Below are 21,472 nucleotides of genomic sequence, written 5' to 3' on the forward strand. Positions count from 1 at the left end.
TAAATTCATTGTTAACTAGATTTCTCTTTTTACCAAAGAATCTTTGAGTTTTAGATATTCTAGTTATGTTTACTGAATTGAATCTCTCTTGACTGCTTTGATCTTGTTTTGGGAGGTATTGCTCATAGAATGGATTTAGTTGATTGGCTTTCTCTTAAAATTTAAGAAATAACATGATTCATTGCAGGATACAAGTTTAATTTCTAACAATTTATGTGTCCCAGTGAAAAGAGCAACTCAAATTTATTTAACTATTTTGAGGTCATAGACAATACTGAAGTATATTTACTTCATTATCATTCATTACATTAATTTAATTAATTGTATTAATATTCATAGTTAATATTAATGATATATTAACAACTACTATGGTAGTAATTATTAAAATAATAGGAAATTATATTTAGAAACTCAGCTAACAAGTAGAGTGAAGGACTATATATTTTTATTATCAACTAGACTACAGTAAAATGACTATTTAATATTATTCTGATCTCAGAAATGAATTTGGGTTGTTCTTTCCTTGTCATATGAAAAACACTCATCCCACATAAAAGCCAGTCACTACCTAAAAGTACCCCCCACATCAGAATGAAGCCGTGCACCCACAGTGTCTGTGGTCTCCTCTGCTCATTTAATAGTAAAGTTAGTGTGTGCATTCCCATTATTGTTTCCTCATAACCACATGGGGTTATACCACACACAAAGAAGCTCTCTTTTTTTTTTTTTTAAAGCATAAAAAGGAAACCTTTTAAATATTGTAGTTGCCATGGAGTTCTTTCCAAATCAGGTCATAGAAATCTACCTTAATCTTTTTTATGGTTACATTGTATTTCACATAAGGACTTACTAAGTTAAGGTTTGATAATCCAATTAACCTTTTTCTTTCATTTTTAAAAATAAATTCCGTAATTGTGTCTGAGGATGGGCACGTTAGAATAAGTTTTCATAGACTCACGGGAAATTTAAATTAACAGCCCACCCAGAAGGAAAATACATGTTTACATTCTGACCCCATTTCTCTGGTAACAAGTTTATTAAAGCAAAATAATCTTTTGGGGATTATTCAAAGATCCAGAAGAGGTGAGGGGTAGAAGTTAAGTTGCATTTTGAGGTATTATAAATTATAGGGACCAGGCATAGTGGCTCATGCTTATAATCCCAGCATTTCTGGAGGCTGAGGTAGGAGGGTTGCTTAAAACCAGAAGTTCGAGAGACTCCCTCTCTACAAAATAAAATATTAGGCGGGCATGGTGGCTCATGCCTGTTAGCCAAACTACTCAGGAGGCTAAGGCAGGAGGATCGTTTGAGCCCAGGAGGTCGAGGCAGCAGTGAGCTATGATCGTGCCACTGTACTCCAGCCCAGGGGACAGAATGAGACTGTTTTCTTTTCTTTTTTTTTTTTTTTTTTTTTTTGAGACAGAGTCTTGCTCTGTCACCCAGGCTGGATTACAATGGTGCGATCTTGGCTCACTGCAACCTCTGCCTCCTGGGTTCAAGCGATTCTCCTGCCTCAGCCTCCCATGTAGCTGCAATTACAGGTGCACACCACCACTCTGGGCCAATTTGTTTTGTATTTTTAGTAGAGACAGGGTTTCACCATTTTGGTCAGGCTGGTCTTGAACTCCTGACCTTGTGATCCACTTACCTCAGCCTCCTAAAGTGCTGGGATTACAGGCGTGAGCCACTGCCCCCGGCCTGTTTTCTATTAAATAAATAAATAAATTTTAAAATATATTATGGGGTTCGAATGAGCTATAGACCTGGGTTTTTTTGTTTGTTTGTTTGTTTTTGTTTTTTGAGACAGAGTCTTGCTCCTCGCCCAGGCTGGAGTGGAATGGCACAATCTTGGCTCACTGCAACCTCTGCCTCTTGCATTCAAACGATTCTTCTGCCTCAGCCTCCTGAGTAGCTGAGATTACAGGTGCCTGCCACACGCCTGGCTAATTTTTGTATTTTGAGTAGAGACAGGGTTTCGCCATGTTGGCCAGGCTGGTTTCAAACTCCTGACCTCGTGATCCGCTCTCCTCAGCCTCCCAAAGTGCTGGGCTCACAAGTGTGAACCACCAAGCCCAGCCTCAGACCTAGTTTTGTTTTGTTTGTTTTGTTTCGTGTTGTTTTGTTTTGTTTTTTTGAGATGGCGTCTCTCTCTGTTGCCCAGGCCAGAGTGCAATGGTGGTTATCTTGGTTCACTGCCACCTCTGCCTCCTAGGCTCAAGCAGTCCTCTTGCCTCAGCCTCTGGAGTAGCTGGGACTACAGGCAAGCACCACCATACCTGGCTGATGTTGGTATTTTTAGTAGACGCAGGGTTTCATCATGTTGGCCAGGCTGGTCTCAAACTCTTGACAAGTGATCCACCTGCTTCAGCCTCCGAAAGTGCTGGGATTACAGGAGCAAGCCACTGTGCCTGGCCTGTAGACCTGGTTTCGTATCCCACCTTTATTACTCACTAGCTGTACTCTGCCTGGTTATATTCATCTTTCTAAATTCATTTATTATGGAAAGTGTAGTATGTATTTAGAAAGCTCGTGGCTTTATTACTCTTAATAAATCTGTAGGTACCTTGCCAATGGGTGCAGAAACAAACATATGACTTTAGAAATTTAAAGATAGTTTTCTGGGTAATGACTGATATGGGTAGATAAGTGAAGTTCACTAACTTATTGCTTGGGAACAGCTGAAACAATAGTAAATATAACCACAAGTAGAGCCAGAGGAGAAAGGTCCTGGCAGGGTGGCGGTGACTAGTATTATTTTTTTATGTCTTCTGGGATTTTTGAAGATTGAAGGGGATCTTCAAAATAAATTGCAAATAGCAAACAAGTTGGTGCTTGACTGGAGATGGTTTTCAGATTGAACAGTAGATTGCTTTATCTTCTGTTTGAATTGATAACTTTGAATTGATAACTTAAGGCAGTGGTCTTGTGATGGCTGGACACAGCTTACAAAATATTATTTTAATGCAGCGTGATTTCAAGATTAGTCAAATGGGAGGCAATAAAGTCTGCAGGAAATGATAACCTTTGAGTGTGGGAGTAGATGTAATTTTGTTAAGCAGCCCTTGCCATGGGACAGAGGTCCCAGGACTCCTGGAATCCCATTTTTGACTACTTCCTTCATTGCAAGGAGAAAGAAAATGCACGGTTTTAGCTTTATACATTTGTTTTTATCTCATGATTTTTTTTCAACCACAGACCTAGATTAAGGACATAAAATTGAGGTTAACGGCTACCTCCTTTAGAATTAAAATGACATCGGAAATTCAGAAGTTTTTGAAAACAAGAAAAGAGAGCTAGAAATACCAAACTTTAGCAAAGCAAGAAAAGCGCACCTGTGGATTTTTCTTAAGTTTAAGAAATAGGAAATAGATAATGACTTTTTTTCAGCTGTTTTTTTTTCTTCCAAATATATTTTTTTAAACTCAGGTGAGTTATGCATATCTGAAAATGAAAGAAGGCTTGTTTCTAAAGAGGCTTGGAGCAAACTGCAGCAGTACTTTCCAAAGGCTCCTGAGTTTCCAAGTTACAAAGAGTGCTGTTCACAGTGCAAGGTACTGAATGCTACTGACATCTGGGGAAATGGCATGCCACCTCCCTGGGTTGACTTCCCAGGGGAATTAACACTGTACTTCTGACGGGGGTGTAGGGAGGAGGCAAGTCATGTGCTGTCAGCAGGAGACAGTTGATTGCTTCATTCTCTTTCAGATTTTAGAAAGAGAAGGGGAAGAAAATGAAGCCTTACATAAGATGATTGCAAACGAGCAAAAGACTTCTCTCCCAAATTTGTTCCAGGATAAAAACAGACCGTGTCTCAGTAACTGGCCAGAGGTATAATGATTCCCACAAAAGAAAGAATGCATCTTTTCTTTTTAAAGCCCTTGCCAAATTCCCAGTGAGCTATTTCAGAACAACCCAGAACTTCTCATGTTCTCATTTGTTTAGTTATCTAACCAGGGGATTTACTCCAGCCTGCTATTTTTTGGTAGAGGACTGTGTTTTCATTTTATTTATAAAACTTGAATAAGGACAACCAAAGTATATTGTAAGGAATTTGTGTTAAGCAGGCGGTGAATTGACGGATACTGTTTTGTGATTTTTGTGTTCTAGGATACGGATGTCCTCTACATCGTGTCTCAGTTCTTTGTAGAAGAGTGGCGGAAATTTGTTAGGTAGAAACAAAATATGTTTTATTTCCTTTATTGTTATTATGATTTGGTTGACTCTGGTATTTTTTAAGATATCGTGGATTCTGTTTGTTGTACCCTTCCTTCATGGTTACTTTCACCAGCATACACTGAAAGCTTTCTTTTCTATTAAGTTAAATGAATAAGCCTAAGAAACACATTGAATTACTAATATTTTCTTAAATATATCTCTGATTTTGAAATAATTATTTTAAAATCTTCTCTTTCGTCATGCAGTAATTAGGTATATTTCTCCTCCTTGTCTCATTTGAGTAGAAAGCCTACAAGATGCAGCCCTGTGTCATCAGTTGGGAACAGTGCTCTTTTGTGTCCCCACGGGGGCCTCATGTTTACATTTGCTTCCATGACCAAAGAAGATTCTAAACTGTGAGTTCTTTCTCTTCATGTGATTTTTTTTCTTCTTTTCTCTTTTTGATGATTAATAAAGTATGTTTATGAAATTTCTCATCTGACATAGTCTGTTTTAAGAATTTAGTCCTTTGCTGAATTGTGGGGTTTTTTCCCCCCTTTTAAAAGAGAAGAAGACTGCTTCTCCAGGAAAGACAAGAGGCTGCCCAAGGCTATTTGTCTTTTTGCTCATTCCTTGTCCCTCTTGGAGACAACACAGCCACCCTTTCTCTTCCCCCGCTGCTGGGGTGACCAGTGCTGAGACCTCTTTTCCAGAATCACAGAATCAACATGGTCTTGGTTATAGGTTTTGTTCTGCCATGGCCAGGCTTCAGACAATTAAAGGAGGAGGCTAGCAGGGTGGCAGAGCAAAGCCACTGCACTGGTCATCTGGAATTCTAGGGTCTTAGAACCCAAATTTTATTCCATGCTTTAAGTACTTCCAGAGGTGTTCATCTGTGAATTTCTCCCCTGATTTTACCAAAAATCGTTATATACGAGAAGGTAGAATGCTTCCAACATTGTCAGAAAATCAGGAAAAGGAAATTGGAACACATAAATACAAATGCCCTTGGGGTTAAGCTAGAGTTTTATTATTCATATTTCAGTACTTTAACATCGTTTAAGGGAGTTCAAAGTTTATATATTCTCTACATTTTCTCCCTCCTCTTTCTCTCCCTCCCTCTCTGCGTCCCGCCTTCCCTGTTGCTCTCTCATTCTCGCTCTGCATCTCTCTTCTCTTTCCTCCCTCCCTTTCTTCCTGTCGTTGTTATTGCAAATGTCAGACTTCCAGGAAAATACACCAGTAAGCAAATGTGTGTTACCAGGCAGTTTAAAAGTTAAATGGTTCAAATATGATTAAAGGCCCCACAGTGCTTATCCTTCTGTTGCTACTTCTCTTTCTCCCACCCTTCCTCTCACAGTAACCACTGTACTGAATTTAGAGTTTATCTGTCTCAGAAAGTATTCTGTAAAAAAAAAAAAAAATGCACGCACATAATGTCTTGCATATTTAAAACTTTTTATATAAATGGCACCATACTGTATTTATACTTCTGCAACTAACTTATTTTACTCAATTATGTTTTTGAGATCTAACCATGTTGATTCATGTAATTTCAGTCCATTTAGTTTTGCTGCTGTGGTAACATTCCTTTGTATGAAAAACTATTCTTTGTTGATGATACGTATCTTTTCTCTCTAATTCCTTTGGATTAAATGTTAGTGTTAATGGTTTTGGTTTAGCACACTAATGGATTATGTTAATTCTCTTAATTTCCATGTGTCTTAAGGCATGTTGTGTTTTTTTTTGCACAGTATAGCTCTCATATGGCCCAGTGAGTGGCAAATGATACAAAAGCTCTTTGTTGTGGATCATGTAATTAAAATCACGAGAATTGAAGTGGGAGATGTAAACCCTTCAGAAACACAGTATATTTCTGAGCCCAGTAAGTTTACATATTGCTTTCGGTTTCTGTAGTTAAGAGCTGACATTTTAAGAAGAAAGGGTGTGTCAGTGTTGTCTGCTTGAAGTTAAAGATCATGCGGCGGTCCCAACTCCCTAGGTGGAAACTCTCATTATAATCATCCCATTATTTGTACGTTTATTTATGGACAGTAAATGGATTTCCTTATCATTTGCATGTAATAGAATATAATGGTTAATAGAAAATATTATTAAGAGTTTGGGCCAGCACACTAGCTCATACCTATAATCCTAATACTTTGAGAGACTAGGGTGGAAGGATTGCTTAAGGCCAGGAGTTTCAGACCAGCCTGAGCAACATAACAAGACCTTCTCTCTACAAAATAATAAAAATGTAGCACATATCTGTAGTCTGAGCTACTCGCTGAGAGGCTGAGTCAGGAGCATGGCTTGAGCCCAGAAGCTTGAGGCTACAGTGAGCTATGTTCATACCACTGTACCCCAGCCTGGGTGACACAGCAAAACCTTGTCTCAAAAAAAGAAAATGTTACTAAGAGTTTAATGAATATTCACTAGTAACTTTGACATATGTTTTTAGATCTTTGATTCTTTAACAATGATTCCTCAGCCACTTCTGTTTTCCCTTTTTTTTTTTTCCCCCCCAAAGAACTCTGTCCAGAATGCAGAGAAGGCTTATTGTGTCAGCAGCAGAGGGACCTGCGTGAATACACTCAAGCCACCATCTATGTCCATAAAGTTGTGGATAATAAAAAGGTACTGGTCCCTCTTGTGGCGATGACTAGTAATGATCAAGCGTGCTCTTTGACTTGATTTGCTGTTGTATTTGCACTGAAGGTCTGCCTAGGACTGCATTTTTGTTCCTTCAGAGCTGTTTGACATCAGAATTGAAATTGGACAATAATTGAAAATGAACAGTTATGTGATTGTATGAGAATTTAGTTTGTTATTAATTGATACATAGATATTTACTGAATGTCAGCTGTGTTCCAGGAATGGTCCGGGTGCTGGGGATACAGTGATAAAGAAGGCAGGTATAATACCTTCTCTCAAAATTATAGGCACCTAGTGAGGAAGATCAGGAATAAAGTATAAATTCATATGATTTCACACAGAAATGATTGTTTTGAAGGAACTTTAGCAGGGTCAAGTGGAGGTTATTGTGAGACAGGGAGTAGACAGGAGAGGCGTCTTGGAGAAGTTGTTTTTACCCAAGCCCTCACTGTCAGGGATGCAGCCTGGGAAGTGTTTTCCAGACAAAGGAAACAAAGGTCAAAAGGATAAGCCTAATGTGCTTATGCAACAGAGTGAAAACCATTGCACCTAGAACAGTGCTGTCCAATAGAGCTTCCTGTGGTGATAGACAGGTTCTAGGTTCTGTATCTGTGCTGCGCACTGCAGTAGTCACTGGCCATGTGTGGCTGTGGAGCATTCGATGTGGCTAGCGTGACTGAGGAATTTAGTTTTAGTTGATTTAAAATTAAATAGCTACATGTGGCTAATGGCTACCCTAGTGGCTATTGCTGGTCTAGAATGAAATTTATTCCAAGAAGGGATCATGATATGGAATGAACGACCATACACTATCAGGTTTTATACATCATACCAAGGATTTGGGTTTATTCCCAGTGTAGATACAAGCCCCTGGAGAGTTTCAAGCAAGGTCATGATATGATCTGATTTATAGTTTAAAAAAAATCACCCTGGCTATAGTGTTTGGAATTGCTGTGAGGGCATAACAGAAATAAGAGAGGTCAGTTAGAGCCTCTTGCATTGACCTGCAAGGATAGGTGAAATTGATTGGATATGTTTGGGAAGTGGAGGTGTTAATACTTGCTTGGATTGGATTTCCAAGCATTTTTATTATATTAGGGATGGCTCTTGGGTAGATCCTGACCCATATCTCTAGATATCTTATTAATTTATTTAATTCCATGCTTTCTGGGATTAAAGACAAAATGGAATACATTTTATTTGATGCTTGTTTCCAAACACATTTTTTAGAAGGGTAACTTAAAATTATGCCCTGGAGGCCGAGGGTTCTGCTTTACAAGCTAAATAAACTAAGGCCTTCATTTCCTAATTTGCCGAGAAAATGAAGTTAATGAGTATAAATGTCTCTGTTTCTCCCTGTAAAATTTTCTTAAATCTTTTGTTCTCTGGTATAAAATATTATCCAATTTAGATGTAGTTTCATTATTCAGTTTAATAAGAGTATTTCATAGTGTTCTGCAAGAGAGCGCTTCTTCCATCTTTCATTTTCTCAATTCTTAAAGAGCATGTGACTCCTGCCACTTGAATAGTTTGAGAACTTGAAAAGGCTTGGCAATCAGTGTGCTCGGGAAGGTGTCACGCACCTTCGAACTTCTGCAAAATAACATCATTGTACAAGACTGATAATAATAACTGCTCTGCAGAGACCTCTTAAATGTATGGTGAGCACATTAAATACTACAAGAATAAGTCATAGGGTAAAAAACTAACATGTTAAAAGAGCATAGAAAACCGTGAAGGCTTGATTCTTGATCCACTCTCCAGTCTATAATCCCACCATGATAAAGGTGTTCCTCGTCTTGATAAAGGTTGCCGGTCCCAGCCTCCACATCCTCCATAGCCTGCCTTCCTAGGGTCTGACCTACTTCTCTTTGTTGTCCTGGCACATTCAGGTGATGAAGGATTCGGCTCCAGAACTGAATGTGAGTAGTTCTGAAACAGAGGAGGACAAGGAAGAAGCTAAACCAGATGGAGAAAAAGATCCAGATTTTAATCAAGTATGTGTTGAAGCTGCTTTTCATTGTTATACTTTCTGCTGTTCTTATAGAGCAGCCACTTGAAGCCCCTGGCCATGTCTCTGTACCCTATATGGGATATTGGTTCTTTTCTTTTCTTTTCTTTTCTTTTCTTTTCTTTTCTTTTTTTTGAGATTGAGTCTCGCACTGTTGCCTGTGCTGGAGTGCAATGGCACTATCTCAGCTCACCACAATGTCCGCCTCCTGGGTCTAAACGATTCTCCTGCCCCAGCCTCCTAAGTAGCTGGGATTATAGGCGCCCACCACCACACCTGGCTAATTTTTTATATTTTTAGTAGAGATGGGGTTTCACTGTGTTGGCCAGGCTGGTCTCGAACTCCTGACCTCGTGATCCGCCCACTGCAGCCTCCCAAAGTGCTGAGATTACAGGCAGGAGCCACCGCACCCGGCCTTTTTTTTTTTTTTTTTTTTTTTTTTTTTGAGATGGATCCTAGCCATGTCACCCAGGCTGGAGTACAGTGGCACAATCTCGGCTCGCTGCAACCTCCACCTCCCAGGTTCAAGCGATTCTCCTGCCTCAGCCTCCCAAGTAGCTGGGATTACAGGCATGCGCCACCACGCCTGGCTAATTTTTTGTATCTTTAATGGAGACTGGGTTTCACCTAGGCTGGTCTTGAACTCCTGACGTCATGATCCTCCCGCCTTGGCCTTCCAAAGTGCTGGGATTATAGGCGTGAGCCACCGCATCCGGCCCATAAATTGTCTTTTGAGAACAGGAAATCGTGGGAATATGGTTGATGTAGGTGGAGATAAGTTTCAGGTCTCAAAAAGTCAGACCCCCACATTAGAGGATATTTTGTACTTTAAACTCATGGATTTTTTACTCAAAGTTTTATTTTTAACAGATGAGATGTTTGTTTTCTTTCTTTACTACTAAAATAGTGTAGTGAAATTATGGATGGTGTTCTCCCTGAAAGAATGAAAGTGTTATAATAGCCATCTGCAATATCTGTGACAGGGCAGAGGTATCTGGGCTTGTTGGCCTGTCTGCACGTTGATACTGTTACTTCATTTTTAACATTGATTGAGAGAGTCTGAAAAGCCGTCTTGATTTGAATCTTGGTGTGCCCAAAATAAATGTTACTTGTGGTTTCCCAACCGGTGTAAAGGGATGTCAGCATTTGTTTTCCATGGCTTATTGGCACTCATAAAATAACCTCAAAACACCTGTGAAGAAGCAAAATCATGCAGTTTGTGACAGTGATCAGCCACTCTTTAAGTTGTCCTTCCCAGTCTGTATTTCAGTCAGTCAACACTGGAGGGCCCTTTGCTTCAGTGCTAACCAAATCTGTACACTTGATGAGAATGCAGGTTTTCAGTTTAAAGGGGATATTTTTCTATAGTAAGTGATGCCCTTATTAAACTCTGTGTGCATATATACATCTTGTGTTCCTTGGCATAAGGAACAGGGTAAAGAAGGGCAGCAAAGTCATGTCTGCAAACGCTTGTGGAGACGTATTAGTTGACTCAGTACTAATATGTCTCCACAAGCGTTTGCAGACATGACTTTGCTGCCACCCTTTACCCTGTTGTCAACTCTGTTTTCATGTCCCCGTCTCTGTGGCGGGGACATCTCTGTGATCTATAGAAGCCATCTTTCAAGCCACATTTGTGCAAACTCGATTGTGTGCTTTTCAGTTGATATATTAAGTGTGTGTGTGTGTGTGTGTGTGTGTGTGGCCAGGCACAGTGGCTCACGCCTGTAATTCCAGCACTTTGGAAGGCCGAGGCGGGTGGATCACTTGAGGTTAAGAGTTCGACACCAGCCTGGCCAACATAGTGAAACCCGTCTCTACTAAAACTACAAAAAATTAGCCGGGCGTGGTGGCAGGCACCTGTAGTCCCAGCTACTCGAGAGGCTGAGGCAGGAGAATGGCGTGAACCCAGGAGGCGGAGCTTGCAGTGACCCGTGATCTCGCCACTGCACTCCAGCCTGGGCGACAGAGCAAGACTCAGCCTCAAAAAAAAAAAAAAAAAAAAAAAAATTAGGTGTGGTGGTGTGGGCCTGTAATCTCAGGTACTGGGGAGGCTGAGGTATGAGAATCGCTTCAACCTGGGAGGTGGAGGTTGCAGTGAGCCGAGATTGCGCCACTGCACTCCAGCTTGGGCGACAGAGCGAGACTCCGTGCATGTACATGCATTTGGGTGTATGGGTGTACATATCCATCCTGATTCAGGACTCCATTCTCTTTTGTCTGTTTGGCTGGCAGTACCGTATGTTTTAGTTATTATCACTTGGTAGTATGGCTAAATAATCAGTTGGGAATCAAATTTTTTTATTTTGAGACCAAGTATTGCTCTGTCGTCCAGGCTGGAGTGCAGTGGCGCCATCTCGGCTCACTGCAAGCTCCGCCTCCCAGGTTCAAGCCATTCTCCTGCCTCAGGCTCCCCAGTAACTGAGACTATAGGCGCCCGCCACCACGCCCAGCTAATTTTTTGTATTTTTTAGTAGAGACGGGGTTTCACCGTGATATCCAGGTTGGGGGAATCAAATCTTTTATTGCCTGCTGTCACTAATTCTCTGTTCTCTGGTTAACTTTGTAAATTAGTTTGTTAAACTTGACACAATGTTCTTACTGTCTTTAGTTTGTTATTTTAAGCTTTGCTTAAACTAAGCAAACCCTAAGAGTTATTTAGGAAAACCATCTACATTTTCAAGTGATTTAGATTTTAGAAAGCTAACTTTTTTTTGGTGGTCTAGTTTTATTCATTGTGGTCATGACCACAGCAATTTTTTCAAAGTGTATGTGGAATCACTCTCCTTAGTTGTGGACGACAACAGATTTCACGTTTATAAATATGATAGAGAATGTTGGGGAACATTGCTTTTTATACTGTAATTATTTTTTGTACTTTATAATTTTCTTCTGTCTTCCTTTTCCTTCTTTGGATATTGTAATACTCTAAAATGTTTTACATTTTGCTTTCTCACAAAAAATTTTTGGCTCACAAAAAATCTCAAGTGTAACCTTCCTCTTTGGAAAAGAATAGATAGTCCCTGAAAAATGTTCAGCATTTTCAAAATGTCACCCTCCTCATCACATATCTCAGTACAAAGATAGCTTCTGTAATTGCTACTTTAAATCCCTGTAATAAAAAATGATGCATTTCTGCTTGTCCTTAGTGGAGATAAACAAATCCCCTCTCCTCTTTTCTCTAAGCTAGATCAGCCCAACTCCTTTGACTTCATCTAAAAATTTAGGTTAATAATATACTCGGTATTGGGTATCACTTAGGTAATTGAAAGCCTTCTAAAACCAGTGGGCTGGTTTTTTTTGTCAGTTAAGTTGGATTTAAATTCTCCAGATTAAGAAAGAAATAATTCCAGGAAAAGCCTTTTAGATCCATTTAAAATCAGAGTTATTAAAAAATCTGTCTTGCTTGATGCTCAGGGTTTTGGTTTTTGGTTGTGTTTTGTACTTCTAAAATAAAATTATATGTTGATGTAGTTATTTTTCTTTATATTCCTGATTGTAGAATTTGGGTTCAATTTTACCTTTTCTTTTCTTTCTTTTTTTTTTTTTTTTTTTTTTGAGACGGAGTCTTGCCCTGTTGCCCAGGCTGGAATGCAGTGGTGCAATCTCAGCTCACTGCAAGCTCTGCCTCCCGGGTTCACGCCATTCTCCTGCCTCAGCCTCCTGAGTAGCTGGGACTACAGGCGCCCACTGCCACGCCCGGCTAATTTTTTGTATTTTTAGTAGAGACAGGGTTTCACTGTGTTAGCCAGGATGGTCTCAATCTCCTGACCTTGTGATCCGCCCACCTTGGCCTCCCAAAGTGCTGGGATTACAGGCGTGAGCCACCACGCCTGGCCTGACCTTTTCTTTCAACAGTCGAGACTGAGAAAAATGTTTCATCGGGTTTCATTTTTTTTTTTTTTCTTTTTAACTCACATGTGCACTTAACTTTTTCTCGTGAATCTTAGAATCACTCAGTTGCCTATGTAGATTCAGGGCTAGAGCTAAACTATCTTCAGGCAGTGTCTCGCCAGTGGTCGGCACCATGAACAAATGCTCTTCTGTGTTTGGGTCTTGATCACCTTCTGCTTTGTAAACTGTGGAGCCCATGAGTAATGAGTATGTGGCATCTGTGTCTATAATGACCGCTAAACCACTTTGCTTATACACGGCTGACACTCAGTGACAACTGTGGAAACCAGAGCCAGGGCCTTGAGGTTACCTCATCCAGATTTAATTAAACCAGAGGAAAAGATTTTGTTAAAAATCCTGCTTCTTTTATTCCCTGGCCTGGTTAGCAGAAGAATCTCCCCTGCGCCTCTCACTCACCCCCTCATCCCCCACCGCCCCCACCGGCCACCACCACCACCTTTGGTACAAAAAGCAAAAGAATCTTGATCATTAACCTCTGATCATTAACGTCTTGATGAGGGATTTATAGGAGTACTGTAGAGGACATTTGGTCCTCATCTATTATTTTTTTCTTGACTGGTACCGCATGTATCATGCACACCCAGGGGCATCCTTTTTACAGCACCTTTAGGTAGTCATGGCCATCATTGACATTTCCCCTCTAAAAATAAAGACCGTGTCCTACCTAATACTAGTAATGTGCTCATAAATAAGAAAACTAACGAAAACTCCCTAATGTCCTCTAATACCCATACTCAGATATGTCTTGAACAGTTTTTTCCTCTCAAACCAGTATGTAATCAGGATATGTGTTGTTTGTATCACTTTAGACTTAGAATTTGGAACAGTTACTCTGCCTCCGCACCCGCTTTCTTTCCCTTCTTCTTCTCTTTTTGAGACAGAGTTTCGCTCTTGTTGCCCAGGCTGGAGTGCAGTGGCGCAATCTCGGCTCACCGCAGCCTCCGCCTCCCAGGTTCAAGCAGTTCTCCTGCCTTGGCCCCCTAGTAGCTGGGATTACAGGCATGAGCCACCATGCCCGGCTAATTTTGCATTTTTAGTAGAGACGGGGGTTTCTCCATTTTAGTCAGGCTGGTCTCGAACTCCTGACCTCAGGTGATCTGCCCACCTCGGCCTCCCAGAGTGTTGGGATTACAGGCGTGAGCCACCATGCCAGGCTCTTTGCCTTCTTGACATTGAACTTGGACCAGTTTGATTTCTTTTAGGTTGTTCCATGTTCTGTATTTGGCTGATTGCTTCTTTATGTTACTTATTTTAATTTATTTATATATCCCCTATATTCCAATTTCTGTAAATTGAAAGGTGGGCATAAATGTTTGATTACATTCCGGTATAACATTTTTGCAAGAATATTTTATGAGTGAGTCTGTATATTTTGCCATTAGGACAAGTGGTAAAGTCTTGTTTTTAGTCAAATTAAGTTTGATTTTTTTAATTAATGTTCCATATTTTATTTTTAAATTCACAACAGTTTATACTTAGTTTCCATGTCATTCTCAAGAAGAGAAGAAAATGTTTAAAATTCAGGTTGTTCATGAACTAAGTTTTGTAATCCTGAAGATTTTCAGTTTATTATGTTTTTCTGATGTAAGGTCTTTTTTAAAAAAGAGACAGAGTCTCACTCTGTCAGCAGACTGGAGTCCAGTGGTGCAATTGTAGCTCACTGCAGCCTGGAACCACTGGGCTCAAATGATCCTCCTGCCTCCGCCTCTTAAGTAGCTGGGACTACAGGCTCATGCCACCACGCCTGGCTAATTTTTGGTCGAGATGGGTCTTAATATGTTGCCTAGACTGGTCTTGAACTCCTGGGATTATAGGTGTGAGCCACCTCACCAAACCTTAAATGTCTCTTGTAACAAACATTTAAACTGCTTACGTGCACCTAGAGGTGTGTATTACTCATTATTTTCTTTTATCAATTTTATGTGAGCCTGCTAAGAAAGTCTCGTTAGTTTCTACTCATTGTTTACACTGAATTTCAAATGGTTAAGGGACCAATAAGGAAACAGCTTTTGTTTACCTGAAAAACTTCATGAGCAAGGGTCACATTGTGGTTAATTTCAGTGCTTTCTTCATTTCCAGTCTTCATTGTAGAGCAATGGTGGAACAAAGCGGCAAAAGATATCCCATCAAAATTATATAGCCTATCATTTACCTGAAAAACTTCATGAGCAAGGGTCACATTGTGGTTAATTTCAGTGCTTTCTTCATTTCCAATCTTCATTATAGAGCAATGGTGGAACAAAGCGGCAAAAGATATCCCATCAAAATTATATAGCCTATCAAAAGCAAGTTATTCGCCGAAGTATGCGACATAGAAAAGTTCGTGGTGAGAAAGCACTTCTCGTTTCTGCTAATCAGACGTTAAAAGAATTGAAAATTCAGGTGAGGGAAACATTTGTTCAAGTTTGCTCTGGACTTAAAAGGGCCTTTATGAATTCCTGCTTTCCACCTGTATTTACATATATGTATGTATCTGTGTTTTTTTCCAAAAGACTTAAAGTTTTCAAAATAGCCAAAAATCTTTTTGTGAAGATGAAAGTGAATTTTGGGTTCTGGAAACTTGGGCTGGTTCTGCAATAGCTTTCCAATAATGAGAAACATTGGGAACCACTTAATTTGTCACATGTCGAGGTTGTGCCAGGATAACTGTTCTCTCACTTTATTGTGCTGTATGCTTTTCTTTGACCACTTAATAGGTATTGGAGGCTGTTACCAGGAACTGCTGTGAAATTTAATGGGAGATAAAAGGCAGCTTATTATTAGCGATTAGTGATTGCTTATTCACTAGGCTGTCACAGTATTTTTGGTGGCAGATAAATCTATTTGATAGATAGAGGGGTTTTTTTTTTTTTGGTTTTTTTTTTTGTTTGTTTGTTTGTTTTTTTTTTTGGTGAGACAGAGCCTCACTCTGTCACCCAGGCTGGAGTGCAGTGGTGCCATCTTGGCTCACTGCAACCTCCGCCTACCGGGTTCAAGCAGTTCTCTGCCTCAGCCTCCTGAGTAGCTGGGATTACAGGTGCGTGCCACCACACCCAGCTAATTTTTGTATTTTTAGTAGAGACAGGGTTTCACCATCTTGGCCAGGCTGGTCTTGAACTCCTTACCTCGTTTTCCACTCGCCTCAGCCTCCCAAAGTGCTGAGAATACAGGCGTGAGCCACCGCGCCCGGCCTTGATAGAGTTTTAAAATTATCTTTACCTTTCTTTATACAGTGATGTTTTCCAAATTGTTATATAGATTTATTTTAGATATGTCCTCTCCATCCCCCTCAAAGCATGCATTGCTTTACAAATCAGTTCCACGGCTGTAGTGCAGGCATTATGAAATGGTTTCATGATACTGTTATTTCTTGGTATCAATACTGAAGTACTATAAATAAGCATTCCAGTGGTAAATCTCAAACCCTAGGCAGAAGGAACTGATAAATTCAAGATGTCCATAAAAAAATCTGGCCCCTAATCTGTTTCAGTCGCTGATAGATATCCAAAAAGTTGACCAAATTTCCTTCTTTGCTACTTTTATGTGGCATAGTTTACTGGTTACACATTTTTCTTGTTGCTGATATTTATCATTGTAATTGAGGCAAAAGTACAGGCCTTCCTTTGAGGGTGTTATGTATTCCAGATTGTCCTGACAACAGTATTTCCCTTGGTTGAACCCATGGCTCTGAAAATAAGTGTGTTGGCATAATAGCTTTATTCTGTTATTGTACCTTTTACATCTAAGAAACCTTGTTTCTATCACTGGCTTTCTGCCTGTCATTGGGAAACCTCGAACATTCAAAACCTTTAAATTACAGAAAGAGCCCCTGTGCATAAAGACATTTTTAAAAGCCTGTGCTGCTTTTATTATGGACTATGATTTTTGAAGAATAAACCAGAAATCAGCAGAAATAACCCTTCCATCTGAGAGCATGTACCTGCCCGAATGAGCTGCTAGAAGATGGCAGCTGTTCACACAGCCCCCAGAGGTGCTCTTCCTGAATGGCTCTCTCATCTCCCACTCTTGCTTCAGGGACCACTGCGGGCCAAACAGAGTCAAAGAAAAGGCAGTAGAAGGTCTTTCCCCTCACTACATAGTGGTGGGAGCTTGTGAAGCTTCAACTAGATGTGAGCCTATTTGCCTGGCAGTGTGGATAGCATCAGAGTTTGTAAGGTTTGCTTGAAACATTACAAAGCTTGCTGTGTCTAATCAGTAATTCATCCACCTTTGATCCCATGAGGTTGATGAAGTACAATTTGTTCATCTTCTTTCTCAAAAGATGTGCAGTGTTTAGTTGTATTATTTCATTTTCCCAAAGATAGATCTTTAGTGGGTGGGTGGTATTGCCTGCCTGAGAAAGTAGAATATTTTGGCACAGAAGTGAAATGGCTGGCAGCTGAGGCGATTGCTTCTGTATTTTCTTTTTTCAGCCCCACACAGCATCGCAAGCAGAGGAGAGCCACTCCCTGATAGCAACAGGGTTTTCATGGTTCCTGTTAAGCTCCATAGACCAGGAATGCCACATCTACTTGTTAAGCAGACCTCTATCATGTTCTTTATACTGAAGCATTCTCCTAGCACTTAGAGTTTAAGGATTATTTTACCATAGGCCTCCCTGCCTTGGTTGACCTGTTCCATCTTCTCTCTAGAAGCATGTGTTCATCTTTCATATTGACCCTTCTGTGAAACCTGTCTTGGCCCCTTTCATGGAACTGACTGTCCCCTTGTGCTCGCTAGATCCTGCACATACCTTCTGCTACCATCCTCACAACTTTGTTTTGACCTCACTCCTGGAAACCCCTCTAGGGCGGGATTATTCACTTTTATATTATCAACACCTAGAACAGTACTTGACACACGGTAGCTTCTTATTAAATGCTTCATTAGTTGTTGACAGCATTGCAATGTCCCTGTCCGTTCTCAGAATATAATGTGTGAACGTCAGCCCCTTAGTTGTGGCACTTGTGTCTAGAGGTATTTGCTATTTGTCCAGTTTCATAGGGTAGTACAAAAACACTTAGCATTTAGGGGCATGAACAAGCATTTTTACAGTCCAGCAGCTGTGACATTATCCATGTTAAGTTAGCATCACACACATCCACCGTAGCTCTGCTCGATCTTCATGGTTCCAGAACATTTGGTAGTGTAGGGCTGGATATGCCTCTGCTTGATGTTTGCATGCTGAGCTGGCTTGGATAGAACTGTCCTGTCAGTACTCCTGCTTATTGCTTCATGAAGACCATTGATGATGCCAGTGCACTTTTCATTGCTAGCCACAGATCTCTGGCTAGTCCATCCCTGCCTGCTTTTCAGGCGCTGATGTTCTTTTGAAAAATCCAGGTAAGATTCTGTCCCAGCAGTTAGGGAGGAGGCCAGTGCTGTTATCCTTGTTCTTATTTGTCTTTGGTGCAATTATTAAAATCACTTTTCTGGTCCCCATCACACTGGCCTGTCAAGCTCTTGGGCCCTGTTACACACACAGTTCAAGGTTGATTTGTGAGGCTCGTTTTGTCTTTCCACATCCAAAGAATAGAGTGCAGGAAAGGGCAGAATGGTTTTCCCATGACATCATGGGTGTTGGTGTAATATAAGATACATGTAATAGCATGCATTTTATGGGTAAGTTAAAAAGCATACTAATATGAATATTCTTGAACTTGTCTACCAAGTTAAGAATTAAAACTGTGTCATTGAAGGTTACCTGTGTTTGCCTGTCTGAGCCCAACTTCTACTTGCCCTCCAGAGGTAAACATGACCCAGAAATGATAAAATTTAAAAAACAAACCTTTCTGAATTTGTAAAAACATTTAAATATTATGTATACCAGTATTTTGGAATGTATGTATGATTTATTTTTGAGACAGTGTCTTGCCCTTTCGCCCAGACTGGAGTGCAGTGGCGCAATCTCGGCTTACTGCAACCTCTGCTTCCCGGGTTCAAGTGATTCTCCTCCCTCAGCCTCCCAAGTAGCTAAGATCACAGGCGCATGGCACTATTCCCAGCTAAATTTTGTATTTTTAGTAGAGATAGGGTTTTGCCATGATGGCCAGGCTGGTCTCGAACTCCTGACCTCAGGTGATCCACCTGCCTCAGCCTCTCAAAGTGCTGGTATTACAAGCATGAGCCACCATACTCATCTGGAATGTATTTAATTTTTTTTTTTTTTTTGGAGATGGGAGTTTTGCTCTTGTTGTATAGGCTGGAGTGCAATGGCGCGGTCTCAGCTCACCCACAACCTCCATCTCCTGGGTTCAAGCAATTCTCTGGCCTCAGCCTCCCGAGTAGCTGAGATTACAGGCATGCGCCACCACACTCAGCTAATTTTGTATTTTTAGTGGAGACAGGGTTTCACCATGTTGGTCAGGCTGGTCTCGAACTCCTGACGTGAGGTGATCCGTCCACCTCGGCCTCCCAAAGTGTTGGGATTACAGGCGAGAGCCACTGCACCCGGCTGTATTTAATTTTTAACACTTGGCCAGAACTGGGGTGGGGCATATGGTCCCTACCCTTCAGAAATTCATATTTTGCTTCCTAGAGACAAAACTCAGTCTAAGAATATGTGACAGTTCCAAAGGCTGAATTACATACCCCAGGCCATTTGCTAAAGGAATAAGAACAAAAGAGAGAATTTAAAGATGGTTTTAAGAAAGAATTTTGGGCCAGATGCAGTGGCTCATGCCTGTAATCTCTGCACTTCGGGAGGCTAAGCTGGGAGGATTGCTTGAGTCTAAGAGTTCGAGACCAGCCTGGGCAACATAGCAAGACCTCATGTCTACAAAAAAAATAAAATAAAAAATCAGCCAGACATGGTAGCACACATCTGTAGTCTCAGCCACTCAGAAGCCTTAGGTGGGAGGATCTGTTGAGCCTGGGAGTTCAAGGCTGCAATGAGCCATGATCGCGCCACTGCACTCCAGCCTGGGTGACAGAGTGAGACCCTGTCTCAACAACAACAACAAAAAAAAAAAAGAAAAGAAAGAATTTGGACTTGACTTGTTGATGAAAGGATATGGGGCCTGGGAAAGATGAGGTGACAGTGATGACCTTGCCCAAGCCTCAGAGTAGCCATCAGCCCAGCCCCACTTTTTATTCATTTTATTTCCCCACAGCTCCATCCTTGGGAAGCTGGTAAGGTAAGGAACAAACGCATCTATATGTGTAATTGTTTCCTAATACTCTACCAGACTTCTTAAGGATGTTCCCGGATATATAGGGACGATAGCCTCAGTAGGAGTATAACAAGTAGGCTGACTGTAAGCAACAGTGGTTTTGTACTCTGAAGCCTTTTTTTTTTTTTTTAAAGAATCCATGCATAATTTATTTAAATAGGGTATAAGTCTTAGTATTTTGCATTATACGGACTTTGTCTCTTTTATATTGGCACAGATCATGCATGCATTTTCAGTTGCTCCTTTTGACCAGAATTTGTCGATTGATGGAAAGATTTTAAGTGATGACTGTGCCACCCTAGGCACCCTTGGCGTCATTCCTGAATCTGTCATTTTATTGAAGGTAAGTAAACAGCTCCTTAGCTGAAGAACTCAAGGTTTTACATGTTACATAACTATGTGTAAACTGTGTGAAATGGTGGTTAAAGGATGCCTTGGGTCTTTAGCAGAGGGTAGTGGTAAATGACTGCTGTGGGTTTTTGCAGCTCAGCCCAGCTCTGGCTGAGCCCCAGGAGACTTAGAGGAGGTCAGGACATCATCATATCTTGTTCTTGTGTGTTATAGTAGGTGATGTTACGCCACAGCATCAGCAACTGCTGGTACCCTGAGAAGGTGAAAGTGAAGGCTTTCCTTGGCCTTTCCTGGATCACCTAGATCAGTTTCTATGCCTTTGTGGGATCAGGGTACATCATTACTTTCCCGTTCCCTGGTAGGGCAGGGCAGTGGTATAAATCCCACTCACCCAACTGCTAAGCTCCACGCCTGATTTTTCCCATTTGATTTTCTGTCACAAGGGCCCCCATTCTTCTCCAGATACAGATCTAGTTTTCATTCCCCTCAGACTGGGAGGAAGGGAGTGATATTGGGTTGTGGCCCTCTGAGCACTGAGGATTGACTGTCATTCCAAAGGGGCAAGCTGAGTGATCTGGTTTCAGGTCACAAAGTTTCTGTGGTGTCCCCTCCCCAATGCCCTCCAACCCCCCGCCCCCCGCTTTTTTTTTTTTTTTCCTTTTTTTGGACTAGATGGATCTGTTCTTAAAACCACACTAATGATACTGATGTCTGAAACTTAATTTGAAATGCTGCCCCCACAAAAAAAAAAAAAGCAAAAAATGGGTAGAAGATAGACTTGTGACCAATGCAAATAGTAACTTATTTTATACTTTAAAATCTATCTCTGCTGAGATTTTCATAGTTTTTCTTGGTTAAAAGTAGATTCAGCCTCCTCTGTAACCTTTTCCCTAACTTCCGGTTCAGTAGAATTAATTAAACCATACATCATAGTATTAAAGTATCTCCTCTTTTCCTTTTGGTTCAAAAGTACTAGCCAGCCAAGCTAGGAAACAAGGGTAAAACACAAGGTTCTGTCACAACAGTCAAAATACACGACTTAATGGGATTCTGTCCAAGGCATGGAAATTGGTTTTGGATTTAGTAGATGTAGAAAGTAGGGGCTTCTTTTTTTTTTTTTTTTTTTTTGAGATGGAGTCTTGCTGTGTTGCCCAGGCTGGAGTGCAGTGGCACAATCTTGGCTCACTGCAACCTCCACCTCCCAAATTCAAGCAGTTCTCTTGCCGCGGCCTCC

General features: G+C 40.8%; 1 protein-coding gene across 5 annotated transcripts in view; it reads left to right on the forward strand.

Annotated features, from left to right (window-relative positions):
- Positions 1 to 21,472, forward strand: part of USP48 (ubiquitin specific peptidase 48) — a 105,869-nt gene that overhangs the window by 74,861 nt on the left and 9,536 nt on the right. For 2 of the 5 annotated variants that reach the window (XM_019012274.4, XM_019012276.4), the window contains exons 16-24: positions 3,427 to 3,551; positions 3,706 to 3,828; positions 4,108 to 4,169; positions 4,461 to 4,571; positions 5,910 to 6,040; positions 6,686 to 6,792; positions 8,703 to 8,807; positions 14,963 to 15,118; positions 20,105 to 20,230. In XM_019012274.4, the coding sequence (XP_018867819.3) occupies positions 3,427 to 3,551; positions 3,706 to 3,828; positions 4,108 to 4,169; positions 4,461 to 4,571; positions 5,910 to 6,040; positions 6,686 to 6,792; positions 8,703 to 8,807; positions 14,963 to 15,118; positions 20,105 to 20,230 (1,046 nt within the window). The other 3 variants (XM_055387084.2, XM_055387085.2, XM_055387088.2) reach the window with 2 other exon arrangements.

Source organism: Gorilla gorilla, chromosome 1 (assembly GCF_029281585.2).
Source record: "Gorilla gorilla gorilla isolate KB3781 chromosome 1, NHGRI_mGorGor1-v2.1_pri, whole genome shotgun sequence".
NCBI lineage: Eukaryota > Metazoa > Chordata > Mammalia > Primates > Hominidae > Gorilla > Gorilla gorilla.